The sequence below is a fragment of the Copadichromis virginalis genome, linkage group LG8 (genome assembly GCF_057382275.1).
Source record: "Copadichromis virginalis isolate Kocher_CV1m ecotype Utaka linkage group LG8, C_Virginalis_male_GT1.1, whole genome shotgun sequence".
NCBI classification, from domain to species: domain Eukaryota; kingdom Metazoa; phylum Chordata; class Actinopteri; order Cichliformes; family Cichlidae; genus Copadichromis; species Copadichromis virginalis.
This window is the reverse complement of record NC_140625.1, coordinates 13,895,328-13,917,748: the sequence shown is the minus strand read 5'-3', so window position 1 is coordinate 13,917,748 and position 22,421 is coordinate 13,895,328. Positions and strand designations below refer to the sequence as shown.

At 38.1% G+C, this 22,421-nt stretch overlaps 1 protein-coding gene across 1 annotated transcript; it reads right to left on the bottom strand.

Moving 5' to 3' along the window:
• Positions 1-3,334: 3,334 nt before the first annotated feature.
• Positions 3,335-22,301, bottom strand: LOC146702923 (actin-binding LIM protein 1-like). The gene is made up of 20 exons (XM_085465985.1): positions 22,248-22,301; positions 16,569-16,712; positions 14,708-14,891; positions 14,506-14,615; positions 12,767-12,893; positions 12,504-12,597; positions 11,946-12,033; positions 11,718-11,776; positions 10,933-11,010; positions 10,063-10,245; positions 8,749-8,778; positions 8,474-8,603; positions 8,261-8,350; positions 7,516-7,566; positions 7,130-7,188; positions 6,736-6,781; positions 6,577-6,641; positions 6,308-6,382; positions 5,309-5,389; positions 3,335-5,160 (listed from the first exon to the last, which is right to left on the bottom strand). Exons 1-20 carry the CDS (start codon positions 22,258-22,260, stop codon positions 5,047-5,049), a joined length of 1,821 nt encoding a protein of 606 aa, XP_085322111.1. The 5' UTR covers positions 22,261-22,301; the 3' UTR covers positions 3,335-5,046.
• Between the last annotated feature and the right edge of the window lie 120 nt (positions 22,302-22,421).

The window sequence follows — 22,421 nt, the reverse complement described above, 5'->3', positions numbered from 1 at the left end:
TGGATGCTGTACAATACTACCACAAAAAGGTAGCCATCACACAAAGCATCGAGCCTTGTCCATCTTCTGTGGATGACCACATCTCCACTGGCATTGCTGGGCAATGGCAGAGAAACAAATTTTCATGAGAGGAAACTGCCGGTGGAGATCTTGCAAGTACAGAAAGGGGTATTCAACAGCAAGTAACCAAAAACTGGATCATGCTCAAGATCAGGGAAGATAAATTTGTAAATAGTCCTTCGCAGCTCAAAATTCAGCCAAATAAGTCTTGACGGATAAAATATGTCCGTAATAAAATATTCAGAGAATGACATTGCTTATTAAAATCACCAAATTTCTGTTCTTAAATATGCTGTAGTATGTAATAGTCTGAAAGGGTTCATGGAGAAACAATTTTTTTTAAATTTAATGTTTAAGCCTATTGCTTAATACAAGTTTAAAAAAAAGTTTTAATCAAATGTTTCAATTATTGTTACACTAGGGTAAGTAAACTACAATACTGTGGAGTACCAAGTTGAAATATCACTTACGTCCCGTCGTCTTAAGAGTGTCATTTGTATATATTCAAGTATTTTCTCACTCTTAATAATTACTTCACTTTTGATCATTTCCAGTTGTTTTTTTTTTTTTTCCAGTTGTTATTTTTTTTCTGATCAAAGTTTCTTGCAAAATCTCAACTTTAGCTAAGTGTTTATTTTTAACTTAAATTTATTTATGTCTATGGATTAGCTAACGGACACGGCTTTTCCTGGCAGCTGACTTAGCTAGCTAGCTAAGGATGTTAATTACTAATTAGCTTGCAAACACACATTTAACTTAACCAAAATAAAATGCAATGGTGCCTCAGGTCCAATTTATTCCAGACCTAGATTAAAACAAGTAATCAAATTCAAGAAAAGATGGGTAGAACTGATTACGAAAAAGAAGGAGCCAAGTGCTGAGAACTGAAGAAACATACTATGTTCTACATGCTTAATGATGTGATGCAGGATGTTTGCCATGTTGAAATTCTAATCTCTGAGATGTCTTTTTATAAAATATCTCAAGGATTAAATATTTTACACTGACAGAAATGGAGGTTTCACTGGTCCACTTACAGCACACAACATAAAATTAGTTTTATATCCCTGCTGTATACCTTAAGCACAATTGTGAAAAAAACACGACAGCATCACATTACCTGGGTTACATCATCTTGAGCATGTAACAAAACCCCTTTTCACAGTGTTGTATGAATGCTGGTCTTTGCAGATAAAGTATGTGGTGGATTATGTTATTTTCTTAGCTAATTTCTAATTGAAAGATAGCTTTATTAAGCTAGTTGGGCCCAGCATTGGTTGCTTTTTTTAATGGAACAGATTAAGAGTTAGCTTTAACGTCTTCGGTTAATGAAAAAGATTTTATGGTGTGATGTTGTGTCGCCAGCTTTTTGTTTCTGGTAGCACGCTTACACCATCATCTGGAGTTGCCGGCTTCAGCCATGTTCTCTTATTTACACTCCATTCTGAGCAACGCTATCAACAACAGTTAAGCTAATTAAAAAAAAGTGCTACTTCCTGTTAGTAGAGAGACAGTAAAAATAATGATCGCACCACAACAGGATTCAGGAACATTACAGAGCCCTCGTGATCTTATTATTCCTATTGTACTTTATTTTCATACGAAGGCAATTCCCATGCGACACATTCATTTCCCTTGATTAAATCCTTGATCCTTGTTAAAAAAATAAGTCTAGAAGTTTGATTTAAACTCAGATGGCTGTTTCCTGATTTTCTCTGCCTCCATCTTTGTTTTACCAAATTCATCCCAAATACAAATGATCAAATCTGCTAACCCCACCAGAGGAAAAAGCAATGTTTGATTTCTATTTAAATTTCATATAAAACGTTTTAAGGAAAGCCTAGTTTGGTTAGAAAAGCTGGCACCTATCACACTTTGTGTATTGTGCATTTTATATAGAATTTAATTAGATGAGTACTCAGTGTAGCTTGAATTGTAAAAATGTTTAAGGACCCTTTATATAAATAAAGTGTCTAATAATAAAGTGCAAATAAAGCATGGCTTCTTGGTCAGATCTCCTTTGAAAAAGAGATACACAACCCCAGGTGTGCATGTGTGCACAGGTGTTCCAGTTAAGGAATTTTTATAGAAACATAAAGGATTTTGAAGGATCACTTTAAAAGGCTGCAAACCAATTTCAGGTTGCATCGGCAGTCGACTCTGTCCATAAAAAGCAAACAAACAAAAAAAAACAACGACATGCTTTTAGTGCAGCTGCTTTTCAAAGTTGCAGGAAGATGGTAGTAAGAAAATGTTCCCATTTGGCCAAAAACAGCATTTTCAGTGCTCTTTGTGCTTACAGTTACACATTGAGGGCATTTTCACCAAATGTTCTTCTTTAGATTTTAAATCGCTCTTTTGGCTTTGTGGATGTTTCCTAATAAAAAAAAGACAGTTGCATTAAATGGTTAATCATCTGTATTCTTTGCATTTAAAATAGGCGTTTACAGTTTTCTTTTCAGTATTAGACCTGCTAGTTTTGCCCAAGTATAAAGTTCTCAAGAACAGTATGTGCAACTGTATAATTAGTCAAAGGAGCTTGCAAAGAAAAGCGTCTGGACTTCTTTGCAAGCTCCTTTGACTACGATGACCTGGATGACTGAGAACCTTCACAAACTGTATAATTACTTCCTGCAGATAATCAATCTGTCTCTTAGACCCCATTCCTACAAGACTGCTTAAAAACGTCTTACCATTAATTAATGCTTCTGTCTTGAATATGTGTATGCTGTCTTTATTAACGACCTCTGTACCACAGGCTTTTATTATGGCAGTAATTAAACTTTTATGTCAATTTAATGTCAAAAATTCTTAAGTAGTTGTAAAACAGTTAACCAATTATCTGCAGAGGAATGGTATATTTGAAGAGTTCAGTTAGGTTTCAGAACTCGTCACAGTACAGAAACAGAACTAGTGAGGGTTAGTAATATTACTTATGGCCTCTGACAGTGGACTCAACGTTGTCAATGTGTCAAATGTGTATTCCTGTTTTATTTTGCTGTTTTTGGTTTTGTTGTCTCGTTAGTCAGATTCTGTTCAGCTGTGTTCCCTGATGTTTCCCATCTCCCCAATTAGTGTTTAAAAATTGTCTTCCTTTGGTTTTTGTAACATCGTCCATGCCGTATGTTTTCCCTAAAGAACATAAATAGAATTACATTGAAATTCAACTGAGTGGCACTCTGTTCTTTGTTTGCTTACTTGCTGTGGAAAAAAGCAAGCAGACTGTTCAGATTTTGTTTGAAAACTGAACTTATATTCATCGCAGGCTACTTGCTCATGGTGCATCAGTGACTTTATTTTGAGCTTGATTGTAACAGTTAACAAGTAGCCACAACAAAATCAATGGGATTTACATAAAGGATCCATTCAGGTCTGAGGAATTCCTGCAGCATGCCAGTACTTCTGTTATATCACTGGGTATGAAACAGAGTTAAATTCTATAAACATAATAGGAAAACATATCATCATCATATTCAGTTTCTTTCACCAGCAAACTTATGTTTTACTTATATACTCACCAGCAACTTTGTTAGGTACATTTGTTCTTCTGCTCGGTAACACAATCGTTTAACCAGCCAATCACAGCGCATCAACTCAGTGCATTTAGGCATGGTGTAGATCAGCGGTCCCCAACCCCCAGGCCGTGGACCGATAGTGGTCCATGAGTTGTTTGGTACGGGGCCATGAGACTTGAGGCTCGGGTGTGAAATTTATGGTTTTCAGGGTTTTTATCTTTATTTTTTTATCATTAACTCTGTTTCCCTGGGTCTTTTCTCGTGTGTTATGAATAAATCTTCTTCTTTTTTGGTACTGGTACTGGTTTTATTTTGTTGTATTTATCCGCGACCACTTAAAGGCCGGTCCGTGAAAATATTGTCCAACATACACCGGTCTGGTTGGGGACCGCTGGTGAACATGACCTGCTGAAGTTCAAACTGAGCGACACTAACAAAGTGCCTGCTGAGTGTAGCATAAAATGTCTCAGAGCTGATCACTCAATATCTGGAAGGGAAGGCTTTTCACAAAATTACTTTCTGCAACAGTGGCATCCAATTACAGTACCACACTTAAATTCAGTGATCCTAGAGGCACGGTCCAATACTATTGTCCATATAGTGTTGCATACAGTTACTACGGTGGAGGCTCATGTTAAACAAGGCCATGGTTTCAAATGATCCAAGCGATAATATCTATGCGTCTGAAGTTCAGGCTTTAAACCGCTAAACACTGACAGTTTATTCTACCCTTGGCTCTGTATGATGTATTAATATTGTCATCTCAGGCACAGATCTGTTGTGAGGACATCTACGAACCAGAAGAAAGTTGTCATAAAGGAGAGGGAAAGGAAAATTATTTAAAACTGTGAATCATGAACAGCTGCTCTAGCAGATTCCAAGAATAAAAATATAGAGTTGTTTAATATAAGCAGGGAATCTAGAGGATACACGGCTGCCCGTGGAAACACAAATAAATAAGGTTAAGTTTTGAATATTATAATATTAATTATGCTATTATTCCTTACTCTAACCTATGAACAACTAAAAAAAAGTGATAAAGGTACAGTGTCCCAGGATAATTGTGAACTGTCCGGTTTTTAGGGAAACATTTCATATTTCTGTGCCAAATAAATTTAGTACAGAAAGTAAGGACATTTGTTTGGTTGATGCTTTGAACAATGCTTCTTGGCAACAAATCTTATGCGGCTGAAAAGCCGGTTTATTCTCCCTTAAATGGTGCTACATTTGTAAGAAAATGTATTTGTAGGTTGAGCAGTCTGTGGGTTGTGCCCATGAAAAAAATTGCCAAATCTTCTCTACCAGTTATTTTGCTATTGAATCTACAAATGCAATTGTTACAAAAAAATTAAAAAGACAAAAGAAGAAAAATCAACCAACCACAAATGTCCTTACTTTTTGTGCTATTTTTTACATTGGAATAAACATACAGGTTCAAAGGAACTCGTGCATCGCATATTCACAGCATGTATTAGAAAAGATCGGCTTTCTTCTTCATGTCATTACGTTTCCAAAGTGGAAGTCTGTCAAATTCTTGAATATCCATTCCAAAGATCTGGAGGAATGATTCTGGGGACAGGTGACGCTGCAAAAAGAAAGCAGGATGAACTAAATGTTTCTGTGCATAAAGCCGCAGAGTAATTCTGTCTGATTATTTCTTAATATAAAGCTCAAACATTACATTTAAGTGAAACTTATAACTATTTTTTTAAAGAAAACCATTTAAGCCACACCTCAAGTCTTGTTCTGTCAACATCCCTGGGAAGCTTCACTCGTCCTCTGTTACTAACTGTGAGCATTTCATATGGATAGATCTTGACAAACAAATAAAAACCATTTGAGAACATTTCATTAATTAAATCTACACAACCTCATCAGGTCTTAAAATTTGGTAAATACAACTTAAGATGAAGAAAAATACATAACAAGTTACAGTTTCATTGTTTAACACAAACTAAGCCAAAGTTCAGAAGCAGTGTGTGAAAAATAACAAGTCCACCCTTACTGCTTCCATAGAAATTTAGTGGGTAAGTATTCACTTGTTAATTGATCATCAACAAATGTGAGAACTTGTTGCATAAAAGCAGATGTTTTGGCAGCTTGCTGGTCTGAAGCATTCAAGTGTGTTAAATGTTTAAGTTCATGGCTGTACAATTAGAAAACATCTCAGGTTTGCAAAGTTGCATCTGAACAAATCACAAGACACCTGGAACAATGTATTGGGCAGATGAAACCAAAGTGGAGATGTCTGGCAATAATGCACTGGGCCATGTTTGGAGCATTTGTTATGGAGCACTTTATATAAAATCAAATGTGAGGCCATCTGTCCAACAACTAAAGCTTGGGCAAAACTGGGTCCATGCAGCAGGACAGTGATCCCAAGCAAAACCCAAATCACAACAGAAAAAGTCATACTTTATCATTACTTTAAGTTATGTTGCTAAACATGGTGTAATGTGTCGTGTTGCTGTTCAGCTGAGGTTGTATTTACATATTTTCAGGACCTGCTATGGAACCAGACGCTATATCCCTCAGCCGTAAAAGGCCGATGTGGTATTGTCATCACACCACCATGTGGGTGCTGTGGTGACCCAAGTTTGTGATTGCAATAACCCGAGAACAAACCAACTTACTTTTTTGGAATCACACCATAGGTGCATCTACTAAAACTCTCATGTGATATAAGTGTGTTAAAAGACAAATTATATAATAAAATAAAATATAATACTTGCATTTGGTTCCAACAAATTAGGCATAGACACTCCTCTCTCCATTTGTGTTAATGGGTACTGATGGTCATAGATGAGCTACAAAATGAAGCAAACACATGCAATTGGAAAATATCATGACCTGATTGAAGACTTGCTGATTATTTCCAGATAAATGCGAGTAAAGCTGAATATATGCATGATTAAAAAGCGGGTTATGTAGAAATATGAGTTAATAAAGATATATTCACACAATGAGTTAGGCCAGTTCTTCAAAAAAATATGCCACAAACCAAACAGGGAACCAGGACTGACTCGAATACCAACTCCATTCGGTTACTGTCACATACCCTGAAGTCTGAAAGAGCGAGAGTAAATCCCAACAAAGTGTAATTAATTTCATTTTAATGGTAGTTAAAATAGTAATTAACCACATCTGTCTACATGGATACCTCTGCATCTGTCGTCATGGTAGTGGGAGAAATCAGCTGGCCGTGGCTTAGAAAACACATGAAAACAAAATTTTCACAATATTAATATAATAACCTTTTCTAAAGTGTTTATTTAGCGCCTACATATATCAAATAGAAAAGCATTAAAAATAAATAAACTGTATATATATATATATATATATATATATATATATATATATGTATGTGTGTGTGTGTGTGCGTGTGTGTACAAGATTAAATGTTTGTTTGTAGATGTGTCTCATTTAATTTGACTTTAAAACAAAGCTTAATCAAAGTGTGTATCTAATTAATTCAGCAATTAGACGAATGTCATGTACCAGGCTTATGCAATCTTTCCAAAGTGAGATTTAAGCATTAGTAACGCGTGTCCTACCGGGCTGAGGCTGTTCCGACCGGGCAAAGAGGATGCTGGGGATGTCAAGGAATTTGGATCTGTGTGAAAGCAGACAGATAAGCTCATCACGAGACGATTTACACTTACACTGGGATCTTTGCCCGAAATAGACCTACTGAGAAAAATTTACCTTCTCCGGTTCTTAGCTCAGCCATTTACTACTAACTATACTGCAAAACTGACTTTAAAATATCTTGTAGTGACTTGAGGTAAAGTTTTATCAAGATCTTAAGGTCTTGATAAAAAGTCGCTTCTTTAGCTTAACTTACAAAGATACAAATGCATACTTTTAAACAACACAACTGAAACTTAAATGTAATTTTGAGTGATTCAAGCATAACTTATACCAGGTTTAAATACTGTACCTTGCTGTTTATAAATCGGGGCCCTCCTGTACACGTTGAAGCTTTCGTCTGCTGTCAGAAAAGAATGCAGTATTAGCAGATGCTTCATTTTTTTCACTACTGCACAGTGGAAACATTAGATTAGTATGAATGTATGTCTCTGGAAGGTGGCTGTCAAACTATTCCACTTTTATTCTCAGTGTTTTAAACAGTTAGTATTAACACTAGCGTCTTGCTTGAAATTGAAAACATCAACCCTCAAAATCAGGAAGCATTTCAAGCAATGAAAAATGCAAAAATGGTTTCCTTAAGGCAGTTAGTTTGTAGTATACCACAACAAAAACACAGACCAGTGATGACTGATCAAAGCTCGGCAGATCTCGTTCGCACACGATAAACTTCACTCAAAGGCACAACGCTGCTATAAATAACCACAGCTGCACAGGAAGTTGTGTGTGAAGTTGTAAAGAGACTGAAATATTTATTTATCGAATCAAAGCCATTTTAAAATAATTAAACCAGGCAGAATTTAAGTTCTGAATTTTGACCACTAGGTGGCACAGTGTTTCAAAGAATAAAGTGAACCATGCGTGCTAGTTCCAAATAGTTTGTTGGTATTATTTTTGTGTTTCAGACTTCATCCAAATGAAATCCAGTGCTGCGTTCACCATTAAATAATTTGGGTTAATAAGGAATACAAAATGCAATTTAACACACTAATAGAGGAGAAGACTTAAAGAGGGTGGCACAGAAGCAGGGGTCTTACCTTTGCTTTGAGAGGGAAAGGTGTGATATAAAAGAGAAGGAGGGGAAGTGCCAGTGTTGCCACAGAATAAAGAGGAAGAAAGCGGGAACCCTTTGGATTTCGGGAAGTGCAGACAGAAGGAGTTGTGGTGGTAAAACAGAGAACAGCTGAACATGGGATGCATTTCATATCTTTAAACAAGAGTGTTGGTATGCTTCTTTTGTGTTATCTCACCTGGTCGGTGGAAGTGTTGTGGTGATCTGGACGAAGTTGGAGTGTAGCTATGGCGATGATACATTGTATGAAGTCCGAAAGGCCCTTGGCTTTTAGATTTGGGTACACGTGTTCTTATTTCAAAACTCTCCTGAGAAGAGGAAAACAAAGCCAGCTGAAACTCCACGTGAAAATAAATCGATTTAAAGGGAAGACTGGCTCACACTGTATGATACCAGATTTCATGGTATTTCTGTGCGTCTGTTGTAAGTAAAGTTAATAAAAGTGTGTTTTACCTCTGTGGGTTCAGTTTTGATTTCTGGTGACTAAATCAGACAAAGAAAAGAAGCAAAATCAGCACATTCACTGAATCGCGTAGTTAATTCGAAGGTAACAAAGCATATGGGTGATTCCATCCCAAATTAGAAAGTTTATATGTTTTCTCCATGTGTTTTATCTTCATTTGTCAGTCTTAGAGGCAATGCTTGACAATGAAAATCTAAAAAACTATAAAAAAAATCAAATCCTGAATCCCTTTTAAAACGACTCAGGATCTGTAATTTGGGACAGATACATCTCAAAATATCTGAGTATTGGTTTATTAAAATACGATTTTTTTCATTTTTAGACTAAGAATTTCATGTTAACAAGTAATCTGTGTTTTATTTTTGCATGACTATGAAATCTGAATGTTTAGAAATACTCACTAATTGTCTTTTGCAATGTCAAGGTTGTTTATTTTAACTAGTGCACACTCTCAAATATGGGACTTGACAGGGCTTCTTCAATTGTTTTCATATTTTAATTAGTCCGTATGAAGACATTTTTCGATGTATATGTCCCAACTACAGATTCTGGTTCATTGTGATGGCAAGTGAGACCAGTGAAAATTTGAGGCTTGTATCTTTAATAGCTTTCGAGAGATTCATGTTCAAACATTGACTCAGATTTCAATGTGAGATAAACACATGAAAGTGGATTGATGGACCATTTTAATGTAAAAATTTAAACTTGAAGCACTCTTGCTTCAAAGCACACTCTAAGGGACAATTCACAAAAATATACATGCTTTTTCTTCTGGTCTGTGGCGCTATTTATCCATCTCGACTGTTCTGATGTTAGCTGCCAAGTTTTGGCTTCTTTTGAATACAACTGAACTAAATGGCAAGAACCAAAAAACATGTTGGAAAACCTCAGCATCGGTGCTTCCACTGATCTAATTTTAAGCAGTTTAATGTAGGAACTCTGACTCCACCTACCAAACTAAAGGAAGCATGCAGTTACCTCACATTACAGCTAAGCTCAGAGAGACGTCATTACTGCTGCCACTGTCATGAGCATCCACCTCCCTGCACAGCATGCTTCCTTCAAGACAGTGAAACAGACTAAATAGATAAATAGCTCCACATTCCACAATAATGACATGCATATTTCATTTTAGGGTGATCTGTCCCTCTAAAGAATTGTTTTTACAATAGATGTTTTTATTTTCTTGGCCAAATACAACTAAACACAAGAATGAGGAAAAACAAGTAGTTGGTTAGACTCCTAAATAAAATAAACACACAAACATGTCACTCGACACAAGTTGGAGCGTTGGATGTAATTACCTCTGCAGGACTTTTTTGGACTCTTTGGCTGTGTTGTGTGTTTCCTTTCTCATCCAAAGTGGAGGGGTGGTCATTCACAGACTTATAAGATATCATATCAGGATACTCAATATCATATATAGCCTTGACTCTGGGAATTGCTGCTAAGTCTCTGTAATCAATGATCTCATTATCTACTTTGGCCTGGGAGCAGGACAGGGAGGAAAGGAGAGAAGAGGATGCACAAGGAGCAGACACAACAGATTAGGTCTTATGAAAGGTCAAAGGTGTCTTATTACATCATTTCAGGGAGGAATTAAACTTTAATCCCGCGATTTAGGCACATGAGGTGAGCGGATTCCATTAGTCTAGAATAAAATCCAATGTTTTTGTTTTAACATGCAAAATGATTTCCAGGCTTTTGTGCACAGCAGAGGTAGTTTTCTTATATTCTGAAGTGTTTTGGTGGGAGTAAAGTTTATTTCATTTCTGTGGGTGATAAAAAGCTGGGTGGAGGAAACGATTTACACCGAAAGCACCAGTTTTTGTGATCAAAGTCGGTCTGAATGCATTCGAACCCTGATTTTCTCAGTAAATTTATGGATGCATTGACATTCTTTATCATTCAGCCACAACTAAAATCACATTTTGCCTAACAAGCACCAAGAAACTAGTTCCAATCAGTCAAGGTACCACTTGTTGAATTATGTTACTGATTTTAATGTTCTATTTCCCTAAGTGTTCCTCCACATTTCACATCAATATGAATTTTTTTGCAAGGGGGAAACTCCGTCCGTGCGACTCCCCTGTATAAATAAAGGATAGGTCAAACACAGATCAACCCACGGTGAATCACACACCATAGACGCAAATGCTGGCCTGTGAACTTACACAGATGGTTCGACCTGGGCTGCCAGGAGTGCATGAGCCCGGCCTGGAACAGGAGCTTTCAGATGATGATCTAGTTTGCTGAGAATGGGAGAGAAAAAAATCAAGCAACAGAAAGAGCTACCTTGGAAACGGTACTCTTTTTTTGCTGTTGATTGTGGCCTTTCACATGGCTTTACATCCACGCACACACAAGCGTTATTTTCAGGAATGCAATCCATGGCACACTCAGTGTACAATAGAGGCACTTAACTAAGTAATGTGATTATTTAAGAGATTTCCAGCCAATTTCAATGTGGTTGATGGCAAAAAAAAGTGTGAAGGCGAGCATGCAACACTGCCAACAAAGTTCATTCAGAAGCAGTAGCTTATTAAAGGTCCTGCTAATCATTGTGCAATGCAAACAAATCTAATGTAGACTGTGAATCAGATGAAACAAGCTCTGATTTGACCAGCCAGGTGAGCAAAGTGTCTGTCATATTGAATTGTGAAACAAGCACGTGTGGTTAATCTCGAAGCACGAGATCGCAGCCTGCTCACTGCAAACCGCAGACCTGCTCGCAGTATTAACCTTCAGTTCATGTTGAGGGAAAAAGAAATCAAGACAGGGCGTTTTAGGTCTCCCGACCTGGGGAGGAATACATCTCGTAAAGAAATCACCTTTTACAGCTGCAGTAAGTCTTTGCTCTGTGAGTTTGTAAAATCACTTATATTTGTTTTAGAAAATGATAGTAAGAATCCTCAAACTGCCTCTAACATGTTTAACAATGAGTAAAAAAAAACCTTACCCTGTAGCTGTCCTCCATTCTGCTGGTTTCTCTGCAATCTGGGTGCCAAATTACTGATCCTGTGAAAGAAGAGACAATTGATTTTTGCAACTTTTACCAAAATGAGAAGACTTTTACCGTTTTTAACCAACAGGACCGTTCTTATGCATTCATCAATGACCAAAAATGCTTCTTGGTCTCGAATAGACAGGCCGTTTATTTAAAGAGAGGCTACGATCTCAAACTGACCTTGCACATACATTTCTTCTCCTTCTGTGAACATCCTGTCGCATTGGCTGCATCTTGCACAGCTGGGGTGATAATGTCTGTCCCCAGCCTAAGTCAGATAATGAGGAAGACAAAAGTGGCTCACAGACTGCGTATGTGCAGGAGCTGCATGAAATGAACAGCTGCAGAAATCACATTGCAGTTCACCAGGTTACGTCTGCCCAGCAGTGTAGTTGGACCGCTGACTAAATGAGGTGTTAACAGCCTAGAGTGTGGTCGTTAGAGTGGGAGGACACTTGTTAGGAGTGGGAAATGATAATAGCCATTAAATAGACAGATAACATTCAAAACAGGTGATTAGACCTTTTTAGGAACAGAAGAAGTGGCGGCACACGCGACGCTCCAGGGAAAGAAGTTGCATGAACACTCAGCAAAATTAAAGACAGGCAGCTACGGACTACAAAGAGGAATTTAACAGATTTAAATCTCTGAAGGGCTTCTGAGACTAATGTTTGTAATAAAATGTACTGCAACAGAAAAAGAAACAAAGACTCTTCGCTGAAAGCCGACCTCTCTTACCTCTAAGAGTTTTCCAGTTATAAACTTCTGACATGCTTCACATTTTACCCCAAACTGAATCTGGTAGTCTCTCTCACAGTAGGGAACTCCATCCCTGAAAGATGCACATGACATACTCTTACCCAGCAGTACATGTGGAACTTTTATATCATCATTTTAGCAGCATTCATCATATCATACTCAATTTAGAAATAAAAGATTAAGGAAGCGGAAGACAAAGCATATTGAATGAGTGAGTACATGAATGAGACATTTATATTTACTTCCTGATATATTCTCCGCTCAACGCTTTCCTGCAGGTTTTACACTTGAAGCAGCCTAGGTGCCACTGGCCTCCGAGGGCTAATAGAGCCTGTCCATTCTTGATGTCTCTCCCACAGCCAGTGCAGTCTGAAAACACAACATATATGTTTATACTCAGTGGTCACTTAGAAGGCAGCTGCTCAACTTATTAGACATGCTCAGCTGCTCATTAATGAAAATATCTAATCAGCCAATCACATGACATTTAGCCATGTAGACCTTGGTGAAGACACCCTGCTGAGGTTCAAACCAAGCATCACAGTGAGGAAAGGGTATTTCAGAAACTGTTGATCTGCTAGGATTTTACCACACAACCATCTCTGGGGTTTACAGAGAATGATCTGAATAAGAGAAAACATCCAGAGAGCAGCAGTTCTCTGGATGAAAAATGGCCTTGTTGATGCCAGAGGTCAAAGGGGAATGGCTGGACTGCTTGGCGCTTATAGGAAGGCAACTGTACCTAAAATAATAACTCATTCATTTATATTTGGTATGCTAAAAATAAATACAATGACAATGATGAAAAGTAAGAACAATACCAAAAAAACCAATGTTGGGTCAAAATCCAGAAACTATAAATGTGTGTTAAGATGAGCTTTAAAGAAATGTATTCCATAAACTAGGGGAGGCAACAGAGAATGCCCTGTCCCCTCTGAGCTTCCATTTTTGGGCACCTTAGTGCTGAGTAATGTTTAAACACCACAGGTTACATGAGTGTTGTTGCTGACCATGGCCATCCCTTCAAGACCTGACTCTACCCATCTTCTGACGGCTGCTTCCAGCAGGAAACACATCAGAGCTCTTATCATTTCCCCTGGTTTCTTGAACATGGACAGTAAGTTCACTGTAGTAAAATGACCACAGTCGCTGGCTCTCAATCCAATAGAGCACCTTTGGGATGGAACTGGAAATTCAGATCATGGCTGTGCAGTCTATAAATCTGCAGCAACTGTGTGATGCTCTCATGTCAATATGGACCAACATCTCTGAGGAAAGTTTCCAGCAGCTTGATGAATCTCTGCCATGAGAAAAGCACCTTTCCGCACACTCCTGCGGAGAGATCCTCTTAGTCCAGAGGCTTTGTGAGTCCAAATCCCCGATTTATCCCCCATTTATCTATAATCAGTACACAGACGAGGTCAAGCAGAGGTAAAGAGTTACGTTTTACTGTATCTCTTGCTTCATACTGGCAGGTTCACAATAGGATGACTGGATTCATGAAGGAAAGTCAACTTAAAGGGTTGTAAAGAAATCCACAACAGCTGCAGGCGGGTATTAGACTGGATTTAGTGACACTGTGTAGCCGTCATAGTGATAAGAAAGGTGACATTACCCAGACACAGAAAAGGCTTACAATTGATGATTGATTTCTTTCCCCCTCTTACATGCAGATTTCATGAATGATCCCAAATACTTTTGTTATCCAATTCGTTCTACACAAGCACAGGAGAGTCTGATGTGCTACCTGCAAAAAAGTGAAGACTTAAACTTCCTGTTTGCTAACAGATGTTGACCTTGAATGACTCTTGAAGACAGGATAGACTAAATACACAAGCAGCTGGCAGAAGACCCACAGCTGGCCAGTGTTCAATGTATAATCCACTGTCTTATTAAAACTACAAGGGATCAAAACCTTTGATATATTTTTTAAATATTTTGATATGAACACTGCTTAGAGAGTATGCAGGAATGCTCTTACTGCTGGAATAGCTGGTGGCGTTTGGAGACGGCGACACAGGTTCCATACAGCGCTGGCAGAGGCAGTCTCTTCCAATGAAGGTGACACAATTCCCAGCAGGAAAAGGCTGTCTGAGAATCAAAGTAAGAGACACACTTATACCACAGATTTGTAAGACATGTATGTAGAACTAAAACCTCCCAAACATATTTTTTAAGATTACTTGCAAATGGCGCAAACAAAGCAGGCTGGGTGGTAGGTCTTCCCCAACACCGTAACCACCTCTCCCTCCACAAATTCTCCACAGCTGTTGCAAGCTGTGCCATGACGTCGCTGGAAGTCCAGCGGGCAGAGGTAGTCCCCATTCCTCATGAAGAAGCCACTCTGAGCTAAATCACAGCCACACACTGCACAGAGACACATTCAGAGAAAGATCTGATCAATATTACAATGTTTTATATCAAGACTGTTACAAGTTAGTGATGTAAAAGCTAGTGATAACACCAAAGAGGATTATTACCAGCTCTATTTAGAGACTTTGCCTGACCCATTTATCTTTAAGTCATTGCAGACATCTTTTTCATCAAAACCCATCAAACCTTTGACCCCAAAGTGGCCACTTTAAGTTGGTCTAAAAAGTAATATTTCTTACTTTTCCCTTTGTCTTTGTGCATTTGTTTACTCTGTTGCCCTTTAGTTTAGTTTTCAGACCATAGCTAACGTAAAGTGTCACCTTCACTCTTGATGTTGTCACAGTAGGAAGTTAATAAAGCATCGGCTATTTCTGCTCCCTGACCCTCTGATTTTTAAGGCTTCCTGAAACATTTCTGTGGTTTTGTGCATTACACACAATGTAAACATTGTGCGTGTGTACTGATCAGCTTCGTGCCAGTTTACAGGCGATATATAGAGTTGTCTGTCTGCTTGTTATTAGTTATTTGATACTGCAGCATCCAACCTGTCCTGCTGCGCCTGCCACAACAGAATGCACACAATGCCAAGGACAGATTTGTGCTGCTCTATTCCTGTCCGCCTGCTACTCTCTAACAATGTAAACAAGTTCCAAATTATGCTATTTTGAATTCAACCATCTTTGAACATGTCCCTGCTTCCATGTTCAAAGCAGGAGATTTTTTTTAATCAATAGAAACTTTGTGCAAATTTCTTTAAATTTGCACAAAAATAATGACAGTCCTCCACAAAATATCAACAGCCCTAATTCACTGCATTTTAACAAGGATATTATATTTTACTGGCACCAAGTTGGCGAAAGCTTAACACTGTCCTTGGCCACATAAACAGCTGAAAAATAAATCACACATCTTATACAATCAAACGCTAAACACAACACATCTGATATGACACAAGATTTACTTTAACATAAATATTAGCATTCATGTGAAACTACTGGGATAGCTGCTGACCAGAGTTACTACCTCTTTGGCTCACTGCAATATTTTTTCCTGACATTTGAATTTTTGTATGAGATATGTTTACGAAATGAGGTAGTGGTATGATTTTGCAAGCAACAGACTCAAAAAAGACTGACTGAAGAACAATAACAGTAACAGTGTGTGGTTACTTTACTTTAAAATGTCCTGTATTTTAACAGCAATGTGTTGCAGTGTAACACTGATAGACACATTTCTGACAGTCAGACATTGATTCATTCGCCCTGCTCTCTCCGTACTGCAAGCTTCTCTTCTCTGAAAGTCTCTTTGTTTCCCCTGCGCTGTAAACATCGTCACAATGACATGAAAGGACAACAACACTAGAAGCTTGTCAGAGCTTATTAGTGGGGACAATTGCTTGCAGAGGAAGCACTGCATGTTTTCCACGAAGCAGAGTAACACCACTGATTGGCCATTTGACAACCCAGGTGGTTCTCACAATAGACTGCTGAATTACTGGCCTGTTGTCCTCAGGAAAATTGCATCACTGTCTGGTTAGACAAAGCCAGACTGAAATGGAAATGACAATCAGGAACATTGTTATAAACAGATTCCTCTTTCAGCCTAAAACTCGAGTGCTGCGTTACCAGGACAGTAATACCAGTGCAGTGGTGTCCTTCCATCAACACTCACCTTTGCATGTAAAGCAGTTTATGTGGAAGTAGCTGCTCTGAACACGCAGCACCTCTCCTCTGCATGACTCCCCACACCTGAAGCAGCAGATGACCTTCTTCCCTGCTGGAGGGCAGGGGTGGCAGCTATCCTGGGTGTGTAGTACTACATGAACACAAGATATAAATAAATTAGTTAAGTATTGATCAGTCGATTAACTGCTATAGTTTTGCTTCTTTACACTGCTCTTTTTTGTCTATTGTATGCAACAGAGTTGTGCATTGCAGAGTCTTCCATAATTATTTGCAAACTAATATTTGCAACATCATGTTGGTAGAGGAAACTTCCACAGACACAAAAGTCTGTGAACATGTTTAGCAACATAGCATGTTCACATTTGCTAATAAGTGCTTAAGACGAGATGAGGACTGGCCATTTTTTTTGCAGGTGTTTTAAAAAGTAATTGGACGAACTAAAATTTTGACCTGTTGATCCAGAATTCATCCTGTGGGGACCATGAATGTCCTCAGATAATTTAAGGCAACTTGCCCAGTACTTGTTAGGACGGTGTACACCAGTGGTTCTCAGAACACTAGTTTAAATGCTCCCATTTATGATCATGTCTTTTTTTTTTTTATCAACCATTAGCAACATAACAAAACTGAGTTCAATTTTAGGGAAATAAAGAGTATCATTAAAGGACTTACTTATTTTCTCACAGGTTTCACTCTATTTTCCCACTCTATTTGTCTAGAACCAGTTGGTTAAACCTAATTCCCTGGAGCCATGCAAACCAGTGAGGTTAAAACACAAAATGTGTCGCTGTGCCCCTCATATGTACACAAATGTACACGCCCACAGTGCCATTACATGACAATCAACATTACTTCATTTTCTAATACAAGTCACTGTAAAGCAATCATCTCTGTCATCATCGTTTTTCATCCATAGGAGGAATTTATCCTGCTCTGCCTGAACAGCTCATAACGTTAATCCTGTCAGCCAGTCAGTTCAGCTTTTACATAACTGAGATAAACATACAACCCAAATCTGAAAGGTTCGGACTCTGTGTAGTATGTAAAACCTGTATTTTATTCACATTAGAACAAAGAAAAATATCAGATGTTTGAACTAAAATATGGCACTATTTCATGAAAGGTATAATATGCATTTTGAATACAATGGTAGCAACATTTTAAAAAGTTGGTACTAAAAAGAAAAGGCTGTAAGAACATTTCTCGACAAAGTATTTAACATGACTGGGTTAAAAGAGCTTCTTAGAGTGGCAGAGCTAATATTCCTCACATAAAATTGTGCACATTTTAAATATTTCATCATATACGTTACACAGCATCATCAAAGACTTTCAAAAATTTGGAGAAATCTCTGTGCGCACGGGACAAAGCTGGAAAGTATTTGTTTGCTCATGATCTTCAGACACTCAGGCAGCACTGCACTAAAAACAGTCATGATTTTGTTGTGGAAATCACTGCATGGGCTCAGGAACACTTCCAGAAATCACTGTCTGTAAACACAGTCCACTGTGCCATCCACAAATGTAGGCTAAAGGGTGTATTATCCAAAAGCCATTTATGAATATGATCCAAAAAGTCTTTTTTAGGGACGGCTTTGCATATTTCAGCAAGACAAAGTTAAACATCTATTACAACAACATGGCTTCATACCACCCTATGTGCAGTCTAGGACTGCGTGGTCTGGACTGCATTTGGCACCACATGAAACAAAAAATACAATAAAGAAGACTCGGCACTGTTGAGCATCTAGAATCCTGTATCGGACAAGAATGGGGCAACGTTACTCCCCCACCCCCTGCCACAACTTTTGTTGTAGATATTTTGCTGCCATCAAATTCAACATGAGCTAATATTTTTCTTAAATCAGTACATTTTTTCAGTTTAAACATTTAATATGTTTCTAGGTCCTATTGTGGATAAAATATGGATTTAAGAGACTTGCAGAATCATTGCATTCTCTTTTTATTTACAAGAGAATATTTACTTTTTACACAGCATCCCAGCTTTTTCAGAACTGGGTACATGTGCACTATGTTTTGGCTTAATTACACATCCACAGACTTTGAATACAGGCTGGCCAGGTGGATATTACCCCACAAAAGTCAGACAACATCACAAAAGTTTTTCCCACCATGGAAACATAAAAATTTTAATGTTACACCACTTTTAGTAGGTATAATGTACAAGAGCAGTGGCCCTTGTGCAAAGTTTTGTCTTATATCTTACTAAAACTCTTAAGATAATTTCTCTTTCTGTATCTTTCTGAATGGCAGCACCAGCGTGCCTGTACAATCTAATCACAGCCTCTTGAAACGTCCTTAATGTGATTATCTAAGGAGAGGGAGGAAAGAATGTGTTGTGTCGAGAGCAGTCTGTCATCCAGTAATCGGACACTCTGCATACAAAGAGATAGACACATGAATTTCATTTTTCATATACTGCTGGCAACCAAAAAGTCAACAGTGCTCCATAATACACACACATACACACTCTTATTAAATTCACTAACTGGAAATCTGTCTCAGATACTATTAGTCACACTAATTTCAATGAGCTGGGTCTAAACTTATTTGATTCAAACAGAAAGATTTGTGCAGACTTGAAGGTGAAATGTTTTTTGCACGGGCTTGTGAATGTTACTGAAGTGAGTCAAGCACCGCTGGTATGTGGCTCCGATCTGCCCCGCACCAGGAGAGATTTCTTACTATGGCAACAAGCGACATTTAGGGACCATATCTCAAAGGCTCATTGTACAGACACTATGGTTAAATGTACATTATTTAGCACAACAGTTATGAAAAAGCCTATCAATCAAAAATCTATCCCAATGTTATGGAACAAAACTGAACATAAAAATCTGGAGTGTTAGAGCAGATGGGATGATCCTAGTTGGAATGTAGCCCATCAATTAGGGCATAGGACAGTAACAACTATTGAAACAGGTCTTTGTCCTAGAGCGCCTCAGACATTTGTTAATGACAGAGATGTTCTGCCAGCACGAATTCATGCAATTCACTTGTCTTGAAGTCAGAAATACTTTAAGTTTTGTTCTTGCTGGAAACTAGATGATGGATATATTCAGGTCTAGCTGTACTATTCTGCACTGTGTGGTGTCATCCTGCACTGAAGTATATGCACCCTTTGTGTGCTTTTAATTGTCTTTTTTTAAATGGTAAAACTAAAAAATGATTGAAGCCCTCAGATGGAAAGCTTTTTAATGCCCTCCCACACTTTCTTGATCTCTTCCAGAATCTGAAGCTGATATGTGATATGTGTCAAGTATTAGCAAACGGTAGATTTAGAAAGACAGCAAATGGAGAGAAACCCGAGCCGAACAGCTAATCGCACACAGCCCAGCTATGAAAATCTGTATCTGTGTGTGTGTGTGTGTGTGTGAGAGAGGAGTATGGGAGCATCTATTTTTGGTATGCTTAGTTTTTATGTACGTAGGGGGAAGTAAAATGGCATCAGAAGATTTAAACTTCAGTGGTTCTTAGAACTCTATTGTCAAACAAATACATTTCCAAATCAGCTTCGGGACTTCATCCGAGTAACCTTAATGCCTGACTTTGAATTTGTTTTTTAATAACATATAATTTGCACAATAATAAATAATGTGCAAAGGTCTCATTGCCTATCATTTCATCACCGCTCATCACTTTACAAGGAGTCAAACTTTCTTATCATATTTTAAGGTGGTCTTGAACGATAGCTCTCCAGGCTTTTTGAAGCTCTTTCAAAGTTTTCCTTTGGACATTGGTTCATTTGTCATTTAAAACTGACCTATGAAACATTGAAAATTCTTTAGCCGAATCTGTGAAAAATGCCAAAGGTAACACAGTTTGACAGGCATAAAGTAGTATTTTTGTATCAGTAAGGTGTCTTGATGCTCAATCATCCAGGTAAGAAATTCCCCAAAAGTTGATCCTTGAATAATGATCAAGGAAATGACCTCCCAGCCCACTGTTCCTTCAGTGGTGCTAGTTTCAGTCATTAATGTACTGTTTATAAGATTGAGGAAACTTGCAGTCAGCTGAGACTGAAGAAGTCACTTGGATGAGTTACGAAACGTTTCTCCCACTGAAAACACAACGTCCACATGGACAGAATTAACTTTTGGCGATATCAGGAAGGTGGTTCCCAAAGAGCTGTTAGCTGGAAATTTGGCATATCAATGTGACCTTAAAAAACATGAGGAAACTGGATAAGTGGAGGACAAAAGAAGATGTTGCAGGCCTAAAACATTATCTAAAAAGTATCTGACAACAGCTCTGATGAAGTGATGAGTCCAAATTAGAGAATTCTGATAATAAAACAGTGTACAACAGCGAGTGTCTCCAGACAGCTGTAAAACCAGTGGTGGTGGAGATCTTATGAAAATTAATGGAATTATGAATACTGATAAGTAACATCAGATTTTGATCTACCTTCTAATACCATTTGGAAAGCCTCTGAGTGGCAACTGCCTCATTTTTAAGCGTGGAAACGATCCCAAACACACTGCCAACAGTAAAAGCATACAGTACTCGGATAGAAAAACACACGGTGGCCTCCCCAGAGCCCAGACCTCAACATTATTGAAGCAGTGTGGGATCATCTTTAAAGAGCAGTAAAATAGGAAAGCCTACAAAGAGCCAAAAAAGAGCTTTGAAAGTCCTTCAAGAAGCCTGGAGAAACTTTCCTGAAGACTACTTAGATAAATTACGAGAAAACTTGCTTAACAGAGTTCAGGCTGTGTTAAATAATAAAGGTGATTATACCAGGCAATGACTTTCAAGTTCATTAGAATTGTACAAAATCTGTTTTTGCCTTAGCTCAGAGATCTACTTAAGTGACACGTTACTAAACCTAAATAAAACTGTGATGCAGGGAATATTTACATTTCTAATCTGGATTTTTAAGGCTGTTTTTTCATATTCACAGATGTTGTAATGTACTACAAATCAAAGTCTTGCAGTGTATTGTGATGCCATCATTATCTTGGGCAGACAGATTTAAAAGCACCCTACCTGCGCTCTACAGAGGCTGTATTAAAGCACTCAGGCTGTGATTCCAACACTACAAAGATGTAAAATCAGTGTAACCCTTCAAATTACTTCAGGTTCAGTAGGAGCAAAGTAGCAATGGGAATTTCTAGAGTAGAGAGCACCATGTGTGAGAATATTATACAAATAACCGCTCATTTAGTTGAATGTCTTTAAATTATTTATAGATGTTTCTTGTTGCTGCTGTGGAAGACAGAATACCCTCACTCTGATAAGAGTCACCTCCACATTTTAGTCACATCTGAGTGCTCCTTGTTGCTGCACAGTGGGCTAATCGCTGCTTAATTCAGAGGTATTTCTGAAATCACATGCTGTTCTTTCCCAACTATGTTCTACTTTTATTGTAACAGTTGTACTTGCACTTTTCACCGTACACTTTTACACATGCACAGTGTCAATCTAGCATAGATGTAGGTGTTCAGTGATAAATTTATCTGAAATGAAAACGTCACATTTCTCATTTTTACTACCAGAACCAAAAGTGTCATCCGGATCCAACTTTGACTCAACACAAATAACATCTCATAAATATAAAAAGACAACCAAAAATATACACAAGGAGACATTTTTCCTTTCTTTGTTACCTATACACAAACACAAACACACGTGAAAATGTCTACCTTTCTGTTTCATGGTTTCTGTTCTTCTGCGCTGAAGTTCACGGCGTGAGTGAGGAGAGGCACTAACTGGACTGCTGGTCCAAGAGAAAGGGGTGGTTCCACAACACAAAGGCCAGGGGTGTGTGTTTGTGTGTGTGTGGTGTGTGTGTGTCAATGACAGAGGACAGCAGGACT

What these genes read in the sequence shown, in the direction of transcription:
- LOC146702923 (XM_085465985.1), bottom strand. An exon ending in GAATGGAGGACAGCTACAGG is followed by an intron (nt 11,011 to 11,717) that starts GTAAGGTTTTTT and finishes TCCCATTCTCAG; the next exon opens with CAAACTAGATCATCATCTGA. An exon ending in GTCGGAACAGCCTCAGCCCG is followed by an intron (nt 6,782 to 7,129) that starts GTAGGACACGCG and finishes GTGTTTTCTAAG; the next exon opens with CCACGGCCAGCTGATTTCTC.